This window comes from Silene latifolia, chromosome X (genome assembly GCF_048544455.1).
Source record: "Silene latifolia isolate original U9 population chromosome X, ASM4854445v1, whole genome shotgun sequence".
NCBI lineage: Eukaryota > Viridiplantae > Streptophyta > Magnoliopsida > Caryophyllales > Caryophyllaceae > Silene > Silene latifolia.
Window position 1 is genome coordinate 288,324,899 of NC_133537.1, and position 25,103 is coordinate 288,350,001.

A 25,103-nucleotide genomic window follows, 5' to 3' on the forward strand; every position below is an offset into this window, starting at 1 on the left:
ATATAATAAGTATGTGCAAGTAATAATTACGTTTTGCAAGTGGTCTTGCAACTGTTAAATATGTCAAATGACGGTTTGTAAGTTTTGCTTAAGTGGTGAAAAGACACAACTATTCACGTTAATTTCAATATTAATTCTAAATGTACATTATATTAATTATAAAAAAACATGTTCCATCAAATAAATTGTCCACTATCTATAGTATATTCATAATTTGCATTTTCTGATAATTAGGTGCAACTAAAATATCATTAAGCACTGTTTAGAAAATGTACATTATATAATATTAAAAGGTACATTAAATTATTTAAAAAAGAACATGGAACATTATTTGGAAAATAAATGTGCTTTCAGTTTAATTCAAATGTCCATTACGTATATTTATAGTGTGAATATCTTTGTTTTATGCGAGACATTTAACTAACATAGATAACTTCTCCCAATTTATTAATTACCATGATTATGTTTGTGGCAGTTGAAAAGACACAACTGTTCACCAAATTTAATCTCTTCTACTGAATTAATCCACTATATAAACCAAGGAGTACACAATTACTTTTCCATCTTACCTTCATTTCTAAAACCTTTTCTAATAACCAAAACTTTTAATCTCTTCAGAAAAGTATTTAATTTTCTTAAAAAAAAAAACAATGGACTACTCAAAATGCACGATAGTTGTCTACAAGAATGATGCTCACAAACAAAATTTCATGAACCATTATAGGGATTGGAAAGTAAGCCAGTTTTCTTCAAACTGGTTTGAGGAGATGACATTCCTGTGGAGATGGATGTACCATCTCCCAGTAGTCCTTTACATTATTTCCTTACTACTTAGGCTTTGCTCCGAATTTTGTTTGAGCGACTTGGGAGGGAGGAAAAGAAAAACATGGCAATGGTGTGCAAGGGCTGGTCGAAGTGGTTCCTTATAGGAATGGAGTCAGAGGTAAAGGAAAGGGATTATTATCGAGGGGTGGTTCGGGAACAGCAAAATGGTATAATCACTGTCACACAAAGGATCGGCGGCTCCTAGAAAGATTCTGCCTTTGCACGACTCTATCTAGTCGTGCAGAAATAATTAGACATCATAAACAACAAGCACGACAATTTAGAAACCGAAGAGAAGAATATGAAATTGAGGAGCAGTCTGGTGATGAGGGTTATTATGACTCAGACTGTTAGATTGGTTTAGAAATATATTAAGTTAGTTTTCTATTTTATTGTTATTTTGTATTATCTTGTGTTTTTTTTTCTTTTTCAGTATAAGCCTTAGTAGGCTTTATCATTTTGAAAGCCTTAAATGGCTTTTGTAAATATTTTACTAATATTAATGAAATAGTATTGTGTCTATTTGTTTGTTTTCTTGTCATTAGAATTCAATACATTTTATATATGCTCTATCAAAATGGACAACAATATTTCCTATGAACATTAGCAAGTAAAATAAATGTTCCTTTAAAGGCATGATAATGGACATTCGAAGGAATACATTATATATGAACCTTTATTTGTACGAAATAACTTGCTTATGTGGTGAAAAGACGCAATTATTCACATTAATTTGAATATTACTTCTAAATGTACATTATATTAATTATAAAAAAACATGTTCCATAAAATAAATTGTCAACTATATATATTCGTAATTTGCATTTTCTGATAATTAGGTACAACTAAAATATTATTAAGCACTGTTTGGAAAATGTACATTATATAATATTAAAAGGTACATTAAATTATTTAAAAAAGAACATGAAACATTATTTGGAAAAAAATGTGAATTCAGTTTAATTCAAATGTCCATTACGTATTTTCATAATGTGCATATACTGTTTTATGCAATAGATTAAACTAACATAGATAACTTCACCCAATTTATTAATTACCATGATTATGTTTGTGTCAGTTGAAAAGACACAACTGTTCTTAATTTAATCTCTTATAATCAATTAATCCACTATATAAACCCAAGAGTATACAACTAGTTTTCCATCCTACCTTTTCCAATAACCAAAACTTTTAATCTCTTCAGAAAAGTACTTAATTTTCTTAAAAAAAAAAAAAACAATGGACTACTCAAAATGCCTGATAGTTCCCTTCAAGAATGATGCTTACAAACAAAATTTCATGGCCCATTATAGGGAATGGAAAGTAAGCCAGTTTTCTTCAAACTGGTTTGATGGAGATGACATTCCTGTGGAGATGGATGTACCATCTCCCAGTCGTCCTTTACATCATTTGCTTACTACTCAGGATTTGCTCCAGATTTTGTTTGAGCGACTTGGGAGGGAAGAAAAGAAAAACATGGCCATGGTGTGCAAGGGCTGGTCAAAGTGGTTCCTTATAGGGAACGACCCAGAGGTAAAGGAGAGGGATTATTACCGAGGCGCGGTTCACGGAAATGAAAATGGTGTGATAACTATCGTAAAGAATAATCGGATGCTTGACAGATTCTGCATCGCACGACTATGACTAATCGTGCGAGAAATAATTAGACATCACAAAAGACAAGAACGACGATTTTTAAAGGAAAGAGAAGAAGAATATTAAATTGAGGAACGATCTGGGGATGAGAATTATTATGACTCATTTGTTAGATTAGTTTAGAAATATGTTGTGTTATCTTGTTTATTGTTATTAGGTATTATCTTATTTTTTTTTCAAGTATAAGCCTTAGTAGGCTTTACCATTTTGAAAGCTGAAATGGCTTTTGTAAATATTTTCTAATATTAATGAAATAATATTATGACTATTTCTTTGTTTAATGTCATTAGCATTCAATACATTATATATATGCTATATCAAAATGGACAACAATATTTCCTATGAACATTATCATTAAAATAAATGTTCCTTTAAAGGCATGATAATGGACAATGAGCATATTAGAATTGGATTACTGCATATTAGAATTGGATTCTTGCATTATTGATGCAATAATATTCAATATACTTACTTACTTAACTCTTTGTTGAACCGGACAATGAGTACAAGTGATGCAACTACGTCTTCTTCTACAAATAACGGCTTTAAAACACCAAGGACAATAATTGAAACATTAAATGCAATCCAGTACATTCCATTCTGTCCAGAGGAAAACAAACCTAAAGTAGGACAAGTATTCGAAACGCTAGAATCGGAGAGTTATTCTACAAAGAATATTGTACAATACGTGGGTTTACGCCAAGACTTGCAACAACAAAAAGGATTAAAGGCAATGAGTTACCAAACAGTTTTGCATTAAGGAATGTTGTCTGCAATAGGCAAGGTGTAAAGGAAAGTAGGAAAAGGAAGAGGACTGATACTGATACCGATACTGCTGAGAATGATGCAGAATCTGATGTGACAGACATAAGCCGTGTGAGGCCGATTACAAGAATTGACTGTCGTGCATTAGTGCAGTTTAAATACCAAGAAAATGGAACTTATATTGTTACAAGATTCGATGAAGCGCATAACCATCCACTTGCTTCTTTGAATCTACAATATTCTTGAAAGGAAACCGAAAAATGACAGAGGTACAGAAGCAATTTGTCACAAAGGTAAAGGTGCTAAAACTAGGTGGTGTGAAAGCCTATAGAGGTTGGAAGGAGCTGTGTGGAGGTTACAACAACATTGGGGCTACTGAGGTTGATTTCAAAAACTTTGTCAGGGACATAAAAACCTACATTGGTAATTTTGATGCACAAATGTTTGTTGAAAATCTTATAGGGAGAAAAGACACATGCAGTTCATTTTACTTTGATTTTATAGTAGATGAAAACAAGTGCCTGGCTGGAGTGTTTTGGGCAGATCCGATCTGCATAAAGAACTACATGCTGTTCGGTGAGGTTTTATCAGCAGATGCTACATATAGAACAAACAAGTATGATATGGTGTTTGTGCCTTTCACGGGGAGTTGATCACCACAAAAGGTGCATAACGTTTGGAGTGGGTTGTTAGGTGATGAAAGTATTGAGTGTTATACATGGCTGTTCAAGACATTTTTGGAAGCAATGGGCGGGTGCCAACCGAGAATTATAATTACGATCGGGACAAATCAATGAAGTCTGGTCCGGAAGTGTTTAAGGAGTCAACACACAGACTGTGCATGTGGCACATAATGAAGAAACTAAGAGAGAAAGTCAGTTATCAACTGTTTCAAGATGAGGATTTTAAGACCAGGCTCAATAGGTGTGTTTGGAACAACCAACTTGAGCCTGATGAATTCGAAGAACAATGGGGGAAGATAATGACTGATTATCAACTTGTAGAACACGAGTGGTTTTCAGATTTGTACGATCTTAGGGAACAGTGGATCCCTGCCTACTTTAAAGATGTTTCAATGTCTGGCTTGATGAGGGTTACTTCTAGGTCTGAGAGTGAAAACAATTTCTTTGACAGGTTCCTCACACCTCATTTGACCCTTGTTGAGTTTTAGGTGTGCTATGAGAGTGCCTTGGAAGCACAAAGACACAAGCAGTCCAAATTGAACAGTGACAACAAACACTCAGAAATCCCACGGAAAACAAAGTCAAACCTTGAAGTCCATGCTTCTGAAATGTACTCGCACAACATTTTCAAAGACTTCCAAACAGAATTGGTTGCAGCTTTGTCTGATTGCCGTTTTAAAGATGTGGAGAAGATTGATGAGACAAAAATATATATTCTAACAGACTTGCAGATGCCAAATAAGTCATGGAACGTAGCATATTCACCGGATAACATGGAGATTACTTGTTCTGTTCTATGTTTCGAGAGAATGGGCTTGTTGTGCGAGCACTTTGCCTTTGGATTCTACACAACCAAGATTTTCAGAAAATACCGAACAGTACATAACGCAAAGATGGACAAAAGCTGCAATGAGTAAGCCTGTCTTTGACAAAGATGGCAAATTGATAGATGTCTCTCAAAAGTTTTTCGACCGGAAAAGTTTGAGTCCGAATGTGTGGCAAGAGGTTTATTCTTGTGTCAGCGTAGTTGAGTGTGATGATAACGACATGAAGCTTTTGATTGAAAAACTGAGAGATATTAGATTGGATATGATTAGTAACAGAAGTGTACCAGCAAAGAAGAAAGACAAGATGAAAGAAATAGAAAAGTATGTGGGCTGCAAAATACCTGAGAAGTTGGTGATTCATGTTCCTAAAAAATCTAAAAACAAGGGTAGGACCAAGGGCAAGAGAATTGAATCACAAATGTTAAAAGCCCTAAAGAAGAGAGGAAAAGAGAAGAGGTACTGCAAAACATGTGGCCGCCAAGGACACAACTCTAGAACTTGCAAAGAAACAAACCATCTGACAGGTATCTATAATTTGGTTTCTTGTTAAAGCATATTACATTAATGTTAAATAATTATTAAATTATACAAGCATAGCGGATAGTGTTTACCTTGCAAAATCTTCAATCTTATATGGAGGCACATAAGCTCTTTGTGCAATGAACATTATGGTTGTTCTAAAGGCACAGATGAAAATTTCAGCAATGTATATTTGGTTAACATTAAATCTATTATCAATTTAGTTGTTCATTTTGGCCATTTTCTCCTTATAAAATCTGATATTTAATTTACATTTTGATGCATATTCACCAAATACTACCATGAAGATGACGACGATGAAGGAGATGAATCTGATGATGTGGAGGACGACGATGAAGAAGATGAATCTGATAACGAAGTGGAAGGTGCAAATTTTTGATTCAAGGATAGACATCCATAATATACACTAGGAGAACATTCTTAAAGGCTTGTATGCACAATTCGATTATACTGCCAAAGTACATTACTCTTATAGGAAAAGTATATTTCATTTTTATTAAAGCATCATTATTGTTGTTCTGCAAGGAACATTCTTAAATGCTTGTATGTACATTACTCTTATAGCCAAAGTACATTACTCTTATAGGGAAAGTATATTAAATTTTTATTAAAGCATCATTATTGTTGTTCTGCAAGGAACATTCTTAAAGGCTTGTATGTACATTACTCTTATAGCCAAAGTACATTACTCTTATAGCCAAAGTATATTACATTTGTATTAAAGGTTCATTATTGTTGTTCTGCAAGGAACATTCTTAAAGGCTTGTATGTACATTACTCTTATAGCCAAAGTACATTACTCTTATACCCAAAGTATATTACATTTGTATTAAAGGTTCATTGTTGTTGTTCTGCAAGGAACATTCTTAAAGGCTTGTATGTACATTACTCTTATAGCCAAAGTACATGACTCTTATAGCCAAAGTATATTACATTTGTATTAAAGGTTCATTATTGTTGTTTGCGGGGACAACATCAACTTGATTGGAATTGTTTTCCCAGTACAATAATTTTAAGGCGTTTTGCACAATAAACATTATTGTTGTTCAGCAAGAACATAATAAACTTTATTGAAATTTGTTTCCGGAATATAACACTCTCTTAAATTAAATTTTTTCAAACTTCGGGTTGTACGACTCATGACTTCCTCAATATATGTTACATTACTCACACACATGTCACAAACGAAACTAAAAAAAGTTTTTACGGCTTCAATTCAGCATCTTCCTCATCTTCATCATCATATTCTTCCCATGGCAGTGGGTTTGAACGGAAATCCATTGCCTTCTTTAGTACAGCATCAAAACATACATTGCCTTCTGTTGAAATCATATATGAAATGTATTTCTTCCGAGAATCGTAGGGGAGCATCCTAGCAAAATAAAGAAAACAAGGGATTAGAACATGTACAAATGTGTCTTGAATTATGTATTAAAAATAATTATATTACTTGAAACTCACATCGCCTTTTTAAGCCCACGGGTCCAATTTAGATTACCCTTAAATGTCTCCATATGTCTCATAACGTAAACACCACAATCAGTCTTGTTAGTGTTGTTTCTCCACTTCATCTTTGCAAGAATAGGCTGCAGTTTTTTAATGCGATCAACTTTTACCTTTGAAACACCGATGTCTTTCAAGTATTCTGCTAGAACATTACGCTGGCGGAGAAGGGGTGTAGGAAAACATTAGGACACTAATAATTATGAGGTACAATATCACAAAAATTAGAAAATTAAGACAGACACAAATTTTTTGGGGAAGGTAAACTCTATGTAAAGTCATTGTACATTCACAATAATGAATAAGAACAGTATGTAGTCTTTGTTAAGCAAAAGAGAGCATAGAATCTTACAAAAGACGGTGGTCTATTGTGGAAAAATTCTTACGGTTTTCCGTCACGATACACATTATCAATGATGATGAACTTATACTTGTTCTTTGTCAATGACTAGTAAATTGTAATGCCTTTTATATATAAGCGGGAAGAAGAAGCGTAGATTTTAAAAGATTTAATTAGGCAACAAGAAAATTAAATATAACATGCAGAAAGAGTGTATATTGTCAATGCTAACCAAATCAATTCTATCGGGTTAAGAGAATTGGGTAAACTCTTCTTTCATTATATCCTTAATCACGATAAAATTTTCAACAATGTCCAGTTCTCCATGAAGCATCATCTGTATGCAAGACAAGTAAAGTTTTTGATGTTAATCAAGGGAAAAAACATTACAAAATTTACTTGTTGAAATAAGTTTATATAAATATTTGACTTACAGAGACACAAATTTGTGGTGAAAAAAAAATCGATAAGGCTCGGAAGAGTTTCTTCTAGATTCCTTGGCATTCAAAAGTTTTGCCCAACAATCGATCACATCACTCGTTAAATATTTAGATTGTCGTAGCGTTGCCATTTCAATACGCCGAAGAGAAATTTCACCCACATGCACAAGAAGTTCCCTGGTTCGGGACTACCGGTGTTAACTCAAAACAGGATACAGAACATTTTAAATTTAAATATTGTACATTAGTAGAGATATATATATATATATACCTGGCTAAATCGGTATGTTTTCCTCTACTATACGACACATAATCAGCAATGCAATTCTGAAACTCAGTAAGAGGAGTAATAATGCATGTATATGTGCTTAGTAAATTACGATTTGTAAGGATGCTCAGAGACTCTGGTTGACTTCTTTCATGTTCATGAACATTTTCATTGTTGATGACTTCGCCCTTGGTAGTGTCACCACTTTGCATCAGCAGATTATGCTCATTTATACTCTTGTCGTTTGTATTACTCACATCTGTCATGTTCTCATTCTTCTCAGAAGCATCATAGCCATACGGTATAATATTCCCTTCGTACAACCTACCTCCATTCTTCTCTTCTTAACCATAACAGTCTCATTGTTGTCAGGGACACCAATATCATCGGTACTCTTCTCTTTCTTTCCAACTACCTCATCTTCTATCTTCTCATCCCCAACAGTCTCATCACCCTCGTAGAATTCTTCATCAGACGAATCCAGTTTCTTTGGGAAGGGCTTCTCTTGATACTGCTTCACCTTTGTTAAAACGTCATCACAAACAATGTTGCACTTGGATGAAACCAAAGTGCAAAGATATTTGATTCTCAATATTCGAAGTCCATCCATCTACAAAAGTTAAAATATCTTTAAGATAGGTAACTTGTAAACAAGAATGTGCTTTTAATACTTTAAGAAAGATCATTTAATTAAACCAAAAGTACATTTACAATTATTGGATATAAATTGTTTAGAAACTTACGTTGTTTTTTGTCAACCCACAAGTCCAATACTGACCCCCCTTGTACGTTTCCATGTGTTTCATTGTGTAAATACCACAGTCAACAATATTTTGATGGTTTCTCCAAGGCATTTTCAATACAGCAGGCTCCATTGCTCTTACTCTTTCCTTCAAATCACCAATGTCATTGAAATATTCTGCCAAAGCATTACGCTGCATGGAAAAATTCAGATCAAACTATATAGAGAGATTGTGCAAAAAATATGACATTGTAAAAGAAAAAATAACCAATGAAAGGCAACTGAACAATTACCATATTCCAAGGTTTGTTTCCATAACGAGTTTTTGGGGTTTCATCATGCTGTTGATTATCAAGAATGACAAACTTGTTCTTCTCCATATTGAATACGAGCAGGTAAAAATGCTTGTCGGATATTATTGGGAAAAAAAACTGTTTTATATAAGAAATGATTAGAAGATACAACAGACATAAAATTAGCAGCAGAAAACACTTTGTATTGACTATATATATTGTTTGAGCTAACCATATCAACTTTTGTCACATCAATAATGCCAGCATGATTTAACTCATTTCTAAAATGCCTCTTGAATACTTCCAATTCTCTTTCAAATTTGAATTCTTTCCTTTGCCCTTGAAATGCTTGCTGCACACACAGAACATAATATTGTTCTATTAATATACACTTGTATAACATAAAATTATTGTAATATAGAATGAAATAAAATTTTACATACAAATACGAGGGTTGAAGCAAAGAATCGACGTGGTCCTTGATGATTTTCTTTCAACTTCATTGAAATTCAAGTAAGCTGACCAACAATCAACCACAGCATCTGCTATATACCGAGGTGGTTTTAGAGATGCAAAAAGATATCGGGTACCCACGACATTCTTAAACTCAAAGAGCTTCTCACTGGTTCAGACGTTACACAAAACAAGTCAGTTAATTACACATATGTACATTATCTTTATTAATAATGTACATAATACCCAAACGAAATGTACATAATGATTAATTAAAAGGAACATAATGAGTAGAATAAAATATACCTAGCAAGAACAGTGCCTTTTCCCTTGGTGTAGTAGACGTAGTCGCAATACGATCTTTGAAACTTAGATGGCTACGTACATGGGTCGGTGTCTCCTCTTAGTAAATCAAGTTCAGTACTAATATCTAAGCTTGGATTGGGAGTGGTTGCCTTGGGTTCTTCACTATAATCTTCAGATAACATGCTACATACAAGGGTATTTATAAGATTATCCGTATTGGCTTCTTCCTCATTCTCCGCGTCACTATCAACATAAAGATGCTTCGAATCATTTCGTACATTTTTGTCATCATCTTTCTTGTTGTCAACATTCCCATTTTCACACTCCCCTTCTGACACCTCTTTGTTGTTGTCACACTCCCCTTTTGACACCTCTTTCTTGTTGTCTTCATTCCCATTTTCAACCTCAACTGATTCAACTTTGTTTTCTTCTGACTCTCCTTTTGACACCCCTTCCTTGTTATCTTCATTCCCATTGTCAACTAATTCACCTTCTTTTCTCAATGCACAAGGCTTCTGGAATAGTTGAAATGTATCAAATTAAAGAACAATACACTTAAGCACCAAGTTAACATAATATAACAAAAAATATGATCAACATATTTACCTTTTTGTATGTATAAAAAATCGGCCTCTTCAATGACATGCTTTCAACCTGAATACTATTTTTTAAAGTTATGTTTACATTATTCAAAGCTTCAACAACCAAAGGATGATTACTAACATCAATCTCAGCAGCAGGAACAACATCTGGAATATCAGCAACATTAATACCAACAGAACTTTCACTATCGAGATTTGTGCTCATTTGACAAATTGAGTAAACTAAATGCATGATCACGAGCTTACGAGCAGATCCTGTTCTCCTTAATTATTGATGCTCCTTTTTCTAACTTAGCCTTAACAGATGATATGTTCTGAGCTAAACTAGTTATACATTTAGCAAGATCAAGAATATACTCCTCCGTGTAGTCCTTTGTTTGATAGACAGATTCGACACCTGTATTGTCAACCACCTCCTCCATTGGTGCTTCCAACTTACCATTTCCAAACATACCGCTTTTCATCTCATCCTTCTCTCTCGATGTTAACAAACTACTAGTCCAACCTACCAACGTATAATAATCTCTTTCAACTTTTCGTTCCACATGAACAACGCGATCAACATAGATAAGCTGCAAAAAAAAAAAAAAAAAAAAAATTAATTACAAGAGAATGAAAACGTACCTTCCAATGTTAAATTAATTTATGAACTTCAAATATATTTTTTGGGACTTTTTACCTCCAAAAACAACAGTGGCCCGCCGAAGTGAGTCTCCTTTTCCACCCACTCAATCTTGCTTTCTTGTAAACTTTTTAACAAAAAGGAACACCAATTGTAATCTTTGATTTCATCAACATTCATCAACGATTTTAAAACATGATGATTAACCAAAGGCTTTTGCGTGTTTCTCATTAGCAAAGAAACAACAAACACAACAAAGTTAACCTTGAATTCATCACCACCATGATCATGATTTATCAACCAATTCTCAAGCGTTTTGAGTGGAACTTGTCCATCTTTTATACCAAATTGTTGCTTCCATTTGCCATAAAACTCTTGAAACTCTTCGATTCGAGTATGAGTTTTGGATAATTCAAACTGTTTTAGGGCCTATTGGAAATCCAAATGTTGATCTTACATCGAAACCTTCAAGTACAACTTCTCACCATCAAGAAGATCGATACGAGTTTTGGTATGGGTTATCTTGCTTAATTAACCAAGTACCCAAGCTTTAAAGGAATGGAACGAACTCTTAACCAAAACAGCCCACTAAATCCAATCTCTTCTAGCGCACCCTTTGTTCGTATGACAAACGTTCAACTACCTCAACTACTCCTGTAGGAGACATTCTCGTATATGCACTTTTAAACGAAGAGAAATCAAACTTCTGCTTACACTTGGAACCCAATACCATCTTATTACTTACTTTACCCTTTTGAGGACTTTCTTTCTTTGCAGTAACAATTTGTTTACTAACAGAAACAATTTGTTTCTTAAGCGCAAGATCATCGTCACTTTCTTCATTTATCTTCTTTGCGAAAGATTTTATAGACTTAGATTTCTGTTAATAGTAAGCGATTTACGCTTTCTTGTAAATGGAGCACACTCATTTTTACCATCGGTGGAACTTTCGGTTGGTGAAAAAATAAAAGTAACTTTTCTCCGCTTTTGATTTTTTATCTTCTGCTCCATAGTCCGTAATAATAAAATGAAATTACGAAACAAGTACGAGATAATCATGAGTTATCTAATTTTAGGAAATGTACATTAATCGCAAATATAATGTTCTTTTAGATGATTCAGAACAATTTCTATATTAATAACAAACGACACATTAATTTAAGCTGAATGTCCATTATATTATTACCTTCAATTAAAAACCCAAAAATTCACAATTAGAGATAATCATCAGTTACCTAATTTTAGGAAATGTACATTAATCGCAAATATAATGTTCTTTTAGATGATTCAGAACAATTTCTATATTAATAACAAACGGCACATTAATTTAAGCTGAATGTCCATTATATTATTACCTTCAATTAAAAACCCAAAAATTCACAATTAGAGATAATCATCAGTTACCTAATTTTACAAAATGTACATTAATAACAAATATAATGTTCTTTACATATTTCAGAACAGTTCCTATATTAAAAACAAACGGCATATTATTTTAAACTGAATGTATTATATTATTACATTCAATTGAAAATATAAAATTGACATGTAGAAATAATCACCAGTTACCTAATTTTAGGAAATGTACATTAGTCACAAAGATAATGTACTTTTAGATGATTCAGAAAGATTTCTATATTAAAAACAATACGCACATTAATTTAAAGCTGTATGAACAATATATATTATTTCCTTCAATTAAAAATTCAAAATTAACAGAAACTAGAAAGTAAATGTTAAAAGAATACTTCAGAGATATAAAATTGGGGAAGAACAATGCGAATGTGTTTCTAAAGGTAGAAAAAATAATTCAAGCACATTAATCCGAATTAATTTTTAACAGTAAAGTAGTATAAATATCAGAAATCAAAACATCAAAATTATATTTGCTATTGAACAATTAAGTGATCCAAATTAAACATTATATTGAGTTATGATAGAGAAGAAACGAAATTGAAAAGAAAATACCTTAGTATAACGGAGGAAATTGGGCGTAACTTCAAAATTATCTCTTTGTTGAACAATTCTCCTATGACAACGTCTATACTTGTAATGTAAAACGACTGAGCTAAAAACTGGTTACTACTTTTTTTTTTTTACTCCGTTTCTTTTTTCTTGTAGGTAGTTAGTTACTATTATAATGTAACTGTTAAAAAATAAAGGAAATGATAAATACATTTAATACCCTAAAATAGTTAGTTAGTTACCTTGAAGCTTGGCCACTGCAGTCCCCGAAAGGGGTGGCTTACATGCTCCATGTGTTGGTGCGAGAATGCATGGACCCAGGGGGATTCAACCCCCTCGTCAACATATTTCTTTTTTTTTTAAAAAAAAAAAAAAAAAACGACACCCGACGGACCAAGTAAACATTTTTTTTTTTTTTTTTTTTTTTTTTTAGTATAACAAGGGCGGGGGGAACGGGACGAGAAAGAGTTTAGAGTTGGATTAAGCGGATCCTTGCTTCTTATTTGAAGGCGGCAAGACACCCTAGAGGGGCCGGGTATCCTAAAACGGGACGGGAAAGGGTTTAGGGTTTGATTAGGCGGACCGCTACCGCGGATCCCCCTAATCAAACCCTAAACCCTTTCCCTTGGTTGTCATTCGAAGGCGGCAAGACAAAAAGACACCCTAGAGGGGACGAGTGAACCCTTTTTTGAGGGGCCGGGTATCCTAAAACGGGACGGGAAAGGGTTTAGGGTTTGATTAGGCGGACCGCTACCGCGGATCCCCCTAATCAAACCCTAAACCCTTTCCCTTGCTTCTCATTCGAAGGCGGCAAGACAAAAAGACACCCTAGAGGGGACGAGTGAACCCTTTTTTGAGGGGCCGGGTATCCTAAAACGGGACGGGAAAGGGTTTAGGGTTTGATTAGGCGGACCGCTACCGCGGATCCCCCTAATCAAACCCTAAACCCTTTCCCTTGCTTCTCATTCGAAGGCGGCAAGACAAAAAGACACCCTAGAGGGGACGAGTGAACCCTTTTTGGGGGGACCGGGTATCCTAAAACGGGACGGGAAAGGGTTTAGGGTTTGATTAGGAGGACCGCTACAGCGGATCCCCCTAATCAAACCCTAAACCCTTTCCCTAGCTTCTCATTCGAAGGCGGCAAGACAAAAAGACACCCTAGAGGGGACGAGTTAACCCTTTTTGAGGGTAGGGTATCCTAAACGGGACGGGGAAAGGGTTTAGGGTTTGATTAGGCGGACCGCTACCGCGGATCCCCCAATCAAACCCTAAACCCTTTCCCTTGGTTTTCATTCGAAGGTGGCAAGACAAAAAGACACCCTAGAGGGGACGAGTGAACCCTTTTTTGGGGGGCCGGGTATCCTAAAACGGGACGGGAAAGGGTTTAGGGTTTGATTAGGCGGACCGCTACCGCGGATCCCCCTAATCAAACCCTAAACCCTTTTCCTTGCTTCTCATTCGAAGGCGGCAAGACAAAAAGACACCCTAGAGGGGACGAGTGAACCCTTTTTGGGGGGCCGGGTATCCTAAAACGGGACGGGAAAGGGTTTAGGGTTTGATTAGGCGGACCGCAACCGCGGATCCCCTAATCAAACCCTAAACCCTTTCCCTTGCTTCTCATTCGAAGGCGGCAAGACAAAAAGACACCCTAGAGGTGACGAGTGAACCCTTTTTTGGGGGGCCGGGTATCCTAAAACGGGACGGGAAAGGGTTTAGGGTTTGATTAGGCGGACCGCTACCGCGGATCCCCCCAATCAAACCCTAAACCCTTTCCCTTGGTTTTCATTCGAAGGTGGCAAGACAAAAAGACACCCTAGAGGGGACGAGTGAACCCTTTTTTGGGGGCCGGGTATCCTAAAACGGGACGGGAAAGGGTTTAGGGTTTGATTAGGCGGACCGCTACCGCGGATCCCCTAATCAAACCCTAAACCCTTTCCCTTGCTTCTCATTCGAAGGCGGCAAGACAAAAAGACACCCTAGAGGGGACGAGTGAACCCTTTTTTGGGGGGCCGGGTATCCTAAAACGGGACGGGAAAGGGTTTAGGGTTTGATTAGGCGGACCGCTACCGCGGATCCCCCTAATCAAACCCTAAACCCTTTCCTTGCTTCTCATTCGAAGGCGGCAAGACAAAAAGACACCCTAGAGGGGCCGAGTGAACCCTTTTTTGGGGGTCGGGTATCCTAAAACGGGACGGGAAAGGGTTTAGGGTTTGATTAGGCGGACCGCTACCGCGGATCCCCCTAATCAAACCCTAAACCCTTTCCCTTGCTTATCATTCGAAGGCGGCAAGACAAAAAGACACCCTATAGGGGACGAGTGAACCCTTTTTGGGGGGACCGGGTATCCTAAAGCGGGACGGGAAAGGGTTTAGGGTTTGATTAGGCGGACCGCTACCGCGGATCCCCTAATCAAACCCTAAACCCTTTCCCTTGCTTATCATTCGAAGGCGGCAAGACAAAAAGACACCCTAGAGGGGACGAGTGAACCCTTTTGGGGGACGTGATTAAAATTAGGGGGCTGAGTATCTTAAAACGGGACAGTGAAGGATTTATGGTTGCATTAGGCGGACGGTGTCTGCCTAGTTCAACCTCAAACCCATTCCCTTATTTTAAGAGGATAATCTTTGAAAGAAATGCGGGGTTAAAGCTTTGGTACATCGTTACATAGTAGTATGGACATTTGTAAAATGTTGAAAGTACATTATAGTTGATCAGTCTTAAGCGGCTTTACATTAGAAAGGGTCAATTCTAAACGAGTTAAAGCTTAGGTAGATGATAATAATTTAGATTCAAATAAACATTCATAATAAAGCGCTAATATGTTCGACAATAATACTTAATGAAAACGCATATGTTTCTAAACTTAACCGCATATTATAATTATACATAAATTAACATCAAAGTTCTTAACGCTTTTGCGTTTCTTTGCAAACAGATGGATGAACACTGCTCTCACCCTCCAGCAAGTCCTCCTTTAGATGTCTCTTATAACCGTCTATTAATTCCATAGCCTTCACGACTGCTGGCCAAGGTATAGTATTTTCACCATCAAGAAGAGCATATGATTCTCGTAAATGTTTGTGACAGGTGAGAAAGCGACGGTCCATGTTAGCCTCGTGTCTTTGTTTTTGTCTATTAGCTTCAAGTTGTCGGGCTATGCTGTCTCTTTCAGCCGTGATAAACTTCATCTGCGCTTCAGCAATGTCCAGCCTCTGTTGTAGTGACTTTGCATTTATTTGGCTATTTCAGTTTCTCGTAACGCTTCGATGTTCTTCTAATACTTCGTTTTTACCAAGCACCTCAATAAGATGTTGATCCAGTGAATCTCTTTCACGTTTCGTTTCAGCGAGATCATACTCAACGTTAGCGAGTTTTTGCTCGATATCCGACATTATTTCCATATTGGTAACCGAACTCATATTCTGGTTCAGGCAAAAAATAAACGTATTTTAAAAAGAGTGACAATAAACTTAAGGCAGTATGGGAAGTACCAACTTCAACCATATTTAAGGCCATACTGTAGGGTAAAACAAATTAACGTGGGCTTTCACATTGTATAATCATGCAAAGAGCAAACAATGTTATTGTGAAAACAGATTACAGCAAAAGGTAAAATAATCTTCTCCTGCAAATATTAAGCACATTGCCAGATTGAAATATCTACTATACTTAATTTTGGCAAAACGTTCGAGCCACAAATGCAGTTTGATTTTCAGACCTGAAACAACTTTTAATTCATCTGGGGACTATAGTATATATTTCTTTTCACAAGATTAAAAAACATACTGATTAATCAAATAATACTTATAAATGAAATAATCTGAATGTTATATAGGCTACTATATTACATAAACCAGATCACCTTTTCAAGGGAGTGAAGACGTTTTCTATATGATTATTCCATAGATTTTGTAATTAGCACACTTGTTTAGACAAGTATTTATAGTGAGTTTTATATTTAAACTGATTTTGAAACAGTCTTGAATGGCTTTTGTAAGTATTTCTAATATTAATTAAATAGTATTGTGTCGTTTCTTGCCATTAACATTCAATACATTTTTATATATGCTATATCAAAGTGCACAACAATATTTCCTATGAACATTATCAATAAAATAAATGTTCCTTTAAAGGCATGACAATGGACATTGGCAGGAATACATTAGATAGAAACATTTATTTGTATGAAATAAATTACCAGAGCATATTACAATTCCATTCTTTGCATTATTCTTGCAATAATATTCGATATACTTATTTACATGAAGATATGCATTTCTTTTGCAGGGAAAAAATAATAAGAAAAAAAAAAAAAACAGAAATTAGAGTACCTTTTTAAGGCAGTGAAGACGGTTTGTATGAGTATTCCTTAGATTTTGTAATTACCACGATAGTTTAGGTAAGTATTTATAGTGAGTTTTACATATAAACTGCTTTGGATAAGAATAGGAGAAGTTACAATTTATGAGTGTAGTATTATTTGTCTTTTCACATGCATTAGTTTACAACTTCCATTTGACACATGTCTCATTTAAGTAAATAATCATGAATAGTGGTGTTTTTTCACCTGAATTATTTTACAACTTGCATCTGAGAGTGTAATTATTAGATGCATTAATTTATATTATTTAATTTAAATGGTACATTGTTAATGCACGTAATGGACATTGTAAATACAGTGATGGGATAATTCTTTTCATGATGTATCGAAAATTCAAAAATTACAAAAGGTACTACGTCAATATAATGAAATATCATTAACAAATAAGAGAATGTACTTATATTCTTATATTCTGAATGGACATTGAAAATCAACAGTAGGTACAAGGGGTATGAGGTAAATATAAAACTTATACTCAAATGTACCTCAACTGTTTATATATAATATTACTCGGTTTGATTTAATAGAATAAAAGCAAGTTCGACCGCTGGTCGGGAAATTGACGTTGGGATAGAGTCAAAATCTTCTTCTTCAGTGTCTACAACAACAAGATTTTCTAACTCGGGTGCCAAATGATATTGAAACAGGTGCAATGTCTTCCTTGTTAAGAGATTGTCTGTCAAGTAACAAAGACACCTTCGGAAAACCACTACATTATCCCCGGTAGTCGTTCTAACCCCAAATGAAATGCTTGTCTGTAATCTGCTTTCATATTCCTCTCTTAAACGGGCTTCCTCATTGTGTAGGATAAACATCTTAGCCCAACACTTGCATCTTGCTTCCATGTTATGTTTGTCGACTTGATTAACTTTTTGAAAGATTTGTAGCATGTAAGTTTCATCTTGTAGTCTGTGTGTTTTTGCATAGTTATCCTCCACCCCCGCAATTATGGCGTCCTTGCCATTGAATAGCCATCCTAGCATTGTCTTCTTTGCATCAAGATGATGTGCAATGAATTGTTTTCTGTCTTCCTCTTCAGAATTTGTTACCAATCCCAAGCAAAATAATGACATGATTTGCTCTGTAGACAGATTTAAAATGGTTATGCCAAAATGTTCATTGGACGATAGCATTTAGAACATCATCTTTGTAAACTTTAAAAACACTATTAATTAAACGATGAACACTGTGAGCAATATTCGAAATTGAGTAAATTGTACAATTAGTATTTTAATTTACCTATTACTCGTATTTCATATGTTGTACACAATTTTCGTACTTGCCCCAATTATCCCAACACATGTAAAATCTCACACAATTGTAATCAATAAATAACATCCCATTAAACTTGACATGAACATCCAATTAAATTGAAAACGATGAAAATGTAACCAACAAAAGAGGCGTGATTTTCAGGTGATTTTGTCAATGATTTAAATCAACCAAGTATAATTACCTAAGAAATACACCAAAAGAATGGACGAAATTCAGGACAATTTAGTAAATGAACGTGATTACCTGGCAATGAAGAAGTATTGAAAACGAAGGTGGAGTATAACCAAAATTTATGGAGAAGTTACCTAATACTCCGTAGTTGAAAGAACTATTTTCTTTGGAAAGATTGTTTGAAAGAATTATTCCTTTTATCTATTTTAGATTTACACCTAATTGTGTGTTTTATAATTGAACATAAATTGGCTATACTTCCATAATAGGGTATTATTAGGTCCACCCTAGATTTACGTGTGTTGGGGTTATTTGGGCAAGTAGGAAAATTGTGTGCAACATATGATATACTTTTTTGTTAAATTAAAATACTACGTACTAATTGTACATATTTACTCAATTTCGAATATTGCTATTAGTGTATACGGAGTATATTTTTTTGTTTTCCTTAAAATGAACATTCTTGTATTAAAATGACCACGCACGATATAAATTAATTGTATCAATTGTGAGATCCTAAAGCAAGAAAGTTACACAGGATGTAAAATTGTTTTCCTTAAAATGAACATTCTCGTATTAAAGCAAGAAGATCATTGATTTTGGTGAACATTTGTTTTCTTTAAAATGGACAACTGATCATTATAGAATGTACATTATAACAAGTACCTTGGGTGAATGCACATCCAGTACAACTTCGATGTACATACGCCAAAGATCAAAAGTACAAAAGCAAACTAATAAATCATATTCAGGAACTATTTGTGAATGTCGTTACATGCTAATGCATGTCTAATAATGCTGTTACGATGTTTGTTGTGCTCAAATGTTAGTAGCGTGCATATGTACTTGAATCTGCATTGTCAACGATCTCATCTGCAAAAAAAAAAAAAAAAAAAAAACATGAAATTAGAATTTAATAACCAACAAAATAACATTGATTTGTTCTAAATAAGTTACAATTAAAATGTAAAACTCACATCAATTTTGGACAGTCCACAGTCCCAAGTGGCTATTCCCATAAATGTTTCCATGTGCCTCATGGTGTAAATACCACAGTCAAAAATATTTCTGTTATTTCTCCATGGAAGCATTGCTATTGTAGGATCCATGCCCATTACTATATTACTTTTCTCCATAGTTGATTGATTTTCACCCAAAAACCGTGCAAAAGCATCACCCTGTAACACAATAATAAAAATTAGACGAGATGAACCATAATATACATGAATTTACCAATGCAAGTGAACGATAATAATTCATAGTTGAGGAGAATGTAAATTTACCAGTTCAAGTACACTATCACCATACTCTTCTAAGACACTCCCCCTTCTAATGCGGTTGTCAAGAATAATGAGACATTTCCTTGGCAGGTCAAAAACGTACAACACAAAATGATTCTCAAGTGCAATAGGGAAGAAGAAGAACTAGCATCGGGAAAAGAAACAATTGTAAGGTCACCGACAAATAAAGGTTAATTTCATGTTAAGTAATAGCACATTTTGAAAACTTTGACAATACATTCACTGACTTCTATTCAAATAGACTACTACGGTAATATGAATTTAATTTCAATTACTAAATGAAGTGAGGGACTCACTAGTTCAATGGATGGAAGATCAATCCACTCAAACTCATTTAATTCTACTTCGATGCGGCGCTTGAAAGGTTTGTAACGATGATCATCAATAGAAGCACCTGTGTTCTTCATTAATAACAACTGCACAATGAAGATAAAATTTTAGTAATGTGAAAATGTTGGAAATAGTAAACTGAAACACATGAAAACAATGACCAAACTTACATATGTAAGTGTACTAAAAAAGAATCGTGTGGGATTGGTTGGATTCTCATCCTTTTCTTTGTAGTTTAGATATGCCGACCAAGAATCTATGAAAAAGCTTGAGATATAGTGATACGGGTTTAATGACAACAGTTGATCCCAACCAAGGACATTATTTTTGAACTCAAATAACGTATTACTGCACAAAAAACAGTAATAGAATTATGATTAACAGCAGATATGTAAAGATGAACTATGTAAATGAATATAAAATACTTAATCTTACGTATGTAATTACCAATTGTTATCCACAGAGCCGTGGCCGGTGAACACATAATTTGAAATCGATATTGCATTTATGTCAAAGGTATGAAGGGATTCGTGTCGTCAATAGCATCAAGGAGAGGTTCACAGGAAGGACTCTTACTAAAATGATATTGATTCCTTGTTTTCGGATATAAAGATGGACGATCGTGAGACAATTTCTTTCTTTTTTACCCCGCTCTGGTGTTTGCATAAACGAGAAGAGTCCTCATCTTACGGGAATACACCTAAACGAATGACACAGCAAAGCGTTTGTAGGCGCATCCTTATTCCGTTCAGCAATTAATTTTCTCACTTTACGAAGAGCCGCTATGTGTTTGCTAGCAGAAGTGGGCTGTTTGTTGAAAACCTTGTCTGTTTGATATGACGTTTGAATTGGTGTTTCAGTTAAATGAGCAAGAATTTCTATCGGTGGCACTTACGCATGACTTGTTCCTAAGGTAGCCCTAACAATGTCATGTTTGTCCCTCACGGTCTGTTTAATGCGTGGCCAGTTACAAGATGGATCAACAATCCCATCTTCAATGGGGTCATCAGAACATCAATCAACAAAGGATAAGAGGAGTTTTTAAGATGCTACACGAAGTGCGGCGAACTCTAGGATGATTAACAATCTCGTCTATTGTAGAAATTTGTCGGCAACATCAATTATCGCAACAAAGAATTTTTTTGTCAACTGTTTGTAAAGTATGACAAATGCTAGGATGATGTACTACTCCTATTGTAGGATTTGTCGAAACTTCAATTATCTTAGCGAGAAGAAGAGTCGTGTTGAATCTTGATGGAGGTTGACAAACAGTAGGTGAATCAGGACTGATTTGCACAACCATAGTGACATCTGTGTTCTTCAGTTTTAAATGTTGTTTTTTAAAAAAAATAAAAAGAGAAAAAAAAACATATAAGACAGAAACATAAAGCCTTTAAAAATACAGATATCCAGAAAGAACATGCTAAACATTAAGAAAGTACATGAAGAAAATACATCCTAAATATTAAGCCATAGCAAAGAACATCAAAATTATTAGGAAATAATGTGTACAAATTCCGACATATTAATATGAAGCACATGTATCCAGAAAGTAAATGCTAAACATTAGTAACAAACTACATCAAAATCATTAGCAAACAATTCGTATAAATTCCGACATATTGATATGAAGGACACGTATCAGGAAAGTAAATGCTAAACATTAAAAAAGTACATGAAGAAAATACATCCTAAACATTTAAAAATATTAAGCCATAACAAAGTACATCAAAATCATTAGGAAACAATGCGTATAAATTTAGACATATTGATGCACACGAGAAATAATAGTAGGACTGATTTATAATGAACATCTTCGAACATTAACAACTAAGGAAACTATGTTAAATTAAGCGAGATGAAAAGTAAAACACGATTGTTTTTAGCAAATAATTAAAGGCAAAGAGTATAACCTTCATTCCGATAGAGAGCGATAAGAGTAAATGAACGATCTGAGAATGAGAAAACGTGCAGGTACAATTTAATTGTGAGTTTATCAAAAAGTAATAAGATATTAAAGAGAAGAAGTTTAAAGTGGCGGTTTTTTAAAAAAAATTGGGTCATACTATAATTCATAAGTCCATTTTTATTTTATTTTTCTTTTTTTGTTTATTCCAACTACTAGAACCATTTGAAACTCTACTTTTATATACCCATTTTATAATTTAAAACTTCAGATTAGGTCAAATTAGGATATATGGCCATTTAACACAATGGTAATGTTATAATTTGTCAATGTATTTTCTAAAAGTTCTAAATGTACTTTTTTGACATTCATAATGGGACGGGAAAGCGTGTAGGGTTGCATTAGGCAGACCGCTACCGCGAATCAACCTAATCCAACTCTAAACCCTTTCCCTTATGTGTGGTTTGTATAGCCGCAAGACCAAAAGACACCCAACAAGGGGCGAGTGAATCCATTTTTTGGGAAGGGATTAAAAATAGATCTTTGTGAGTTTATTAAACAGGTTTTCTGTTTACATCGTATATATTATGTAATTTATCTAAACAGTTTAATTAAAATGTCCATTATCTATATTCATAATGTGCATGTTTTGATAATTAGGTGCAACTAAAATATCATTAAGCCTTTGTTTGGATAATGTACATTATATTATATTTAAAGGTACATTAAATTATTTTAAAAAGAACATGAAATATTAATTAAATTGTAATGCATGTGATCGTTTAATAAGATAGAAAACTTCAAAAGTTCATTCATATACTTAGATTATGATGTCGTTATAGATAGATCTTTGAAGTGATTTTAGACCTATTTCCCTGTTTTCAATGTATAATAGTAATAAATGTGCTTTCAATTTAATTCAAATGTCCATTATGTATGTTTATAATGTGCATGTCTTTTTTCTGAAGAGATTTAAAAGCGGACACTGAAATGTACATTATATTATTTTGCTAATTGAGACGTCATAAGTCGCTATTCAAGGAGATAATAACGTTCAAGTAAATAGCACGCCAAAAATAGACAAAAAAGTACTTTAATTAAGTGCAACAAAACATTGGTTCACAAATTCAACATTTTGCTTATGCAATTACAAATCATTACACATACTAACGTACACTAGAATTTTAAAACATCATACTACATGAACAGGGGATGTCATCGGACAAATTCTAACATCTGCGTAGATAATATCCGAACATTAAATGTAATCACTAGCTTTAGAGAAATGACCCTTCTTCGCATGATCAAGCAACATTTTCATGGCAATCGTTGTGCTCGAACATAAGTAATGTGCATAGATATTTGTATCGTAACACTTTAAGCACGCTCATTTGCAAAATGAAGCCAACAATTAACAAGATGGGCAAAACACAATGAACATGAATTTCTTTAAAATAAGAACCAACACTCACATCATTTTTCATCAGGCCACATTTCTAAGAGATTAATCCCATAAATGTTTCCATGTGTCTCATTGTGTATATACCACAGTCATCAACATTGTAGTTATTTCTCCAACTAAGCTTTGCAACAATGGGATCCATAGCCAACACAATGTTGCTAGAGTCAGAAGTTTTTGGGTTCTCACCCAAAAACCTTCCAAAAGCATCAATCTATGACAAAACATTGTAAACCAGTGTTAAGCGTGACTAATAGTCAAAAGTCAATAGAACAACAAAAATGTGTCAAATTCAAACATACTGTTAACAGTGGAGATACACCATATTTCTTGATGGCATCTTCATCTGAGAGTGAGTTGTCAAGAATGACGAAACGCTTCCTCACCAGGTCAACCACGTATAAGAAAAAGTGTTTCTCGTGTACAATTGGGAAAAAAAAACTGAAATTACAAAACAAATGACGTACAACCATAAGTACAGTCAAACTCTTCAAAGGGTACATTTTAACTAATCATGAGGCACATGTAAAAAATGAGAACAGTACATTGCAATATAAAGTGACCTTATTTAATACAAACGCAAAGAAAATTCCCTTTGACTCAAGCAGTTGAAATAAAACAAAAGCAGAATGCAGACATGGAATGATAGTATGACTCATGGTCTATGTTCCCAACGTGTGCATATAGTTGCAACTGCTCATGCATATTAGATATTCCCCACATTGAGAAATTACAACATTAACATTGTAAATATTTTAAAAGTACATTTAGGACGTTTAGAAAGTACATTGAGAAATTATAGCATTAACATTGTGTTAAATGGCCATTTATCCTACTTTGGCCTAATTTGAATATTTTTAATATAAAATGGGTATATACAAGTTGAGGTTCAAATGAGTTTAGTAGTTGGAATTAATCAAAAAAAGAAAGAACTTATGCGATAATAGTATGTCTCAATTTTTTTAAAATGCAATACAACAATGGCAAAGAAAATTGCAAAGTATGTCAAGCAAACAATAACAACTTACGAGTGCGATAGAAGCTATTTCTATTCCCGGAAAAAGCTGCAACTCCATGTTTGCACGAGCCTCGAATAATTCATAAATTTTTTCATCACTTAAACCTGGGCTGGGTTTCGCTAACGGCTGTTGCATGGGGAAAGTAACGAAAGAGGGAAGTACAATATTTCAAAATACATATTACACACAACATTTAAGAGTGTATGTAAATGTACTTACATGCATAAGCGTGGTAAAAAAGAACCGCTTCGGAGTACCAAGATTGTTTTCTTCCTCTTTACAATTCAAATATGATGACCAGCAATCAATGACAACACTCGAAACATGTTCAGACGGCTTTAATGACCACAAATGCATTCGCGTTGCAAAATAAGTATTGTACGAATATAAGTGCTCACTAGAGCAAAAAATATAACAAATTACTTGTCAGG

At 34.5% G+C, this 25,103-nt stretch overlaps 2 protein-coding genes and 1 long non-coding RNA gene across 3 annotated transcripts; 2 read left to right on the forward strand and 1 right to left on the reverse strand.

Annotated features, from left to right (window-relative positions):
- Window positions 1-3,506: 3,506 nt before the first annotated feature.
- LOC141620263 (protein FAR1-RELATED SEQUENCE 5-like) lies at window positions 3,507-3,899 on the forward strand. Its single transcript, XM_074437181.1, has one exon. The coding sequence runs from the start codon at window positions 3,507-3,509 to the stop codon at window positions 3,897-3,899; it is 393 nt and encodes a 130-aa protein (XP_074293282.1).
- A 65-nt stretch (window positions 3,900-3,964) lies between these two features.
- Window positions 3,965-4,417, forward strand: LOC141620264 (protein FAR-RED IMPAIRED RESPONSE 1-like). Its single transcript, XM_074437182.1, has one exon. The coding sequence runs from the start codon at window positions 3,965-3,967 to the stop codon at window positions 4,415-4,417; it is 453 nt and encodes a 150-aa protein (XP_074293283.1).
- Window positions 4,418-23,702: 19,285 nt separating this feature from the next.
- On the reverse strand, window positions 23,703-24,786 carry LOC141621858 (uncharacterized). Its single transcript, XR_012532738.1, has 3 exons — window positions 24,682-24,786; window positions 23,956-24,094; window positions 23,703-23,867 (listed from the first exon to the last, which is right to left on the reverse strand). It is a non-coding gene; the product is annotated as an uncharacterized LOC141621858 (long non-coding RNA).
- Window positions 24,787-25,103: the final 317 nt, after the last annotated feature.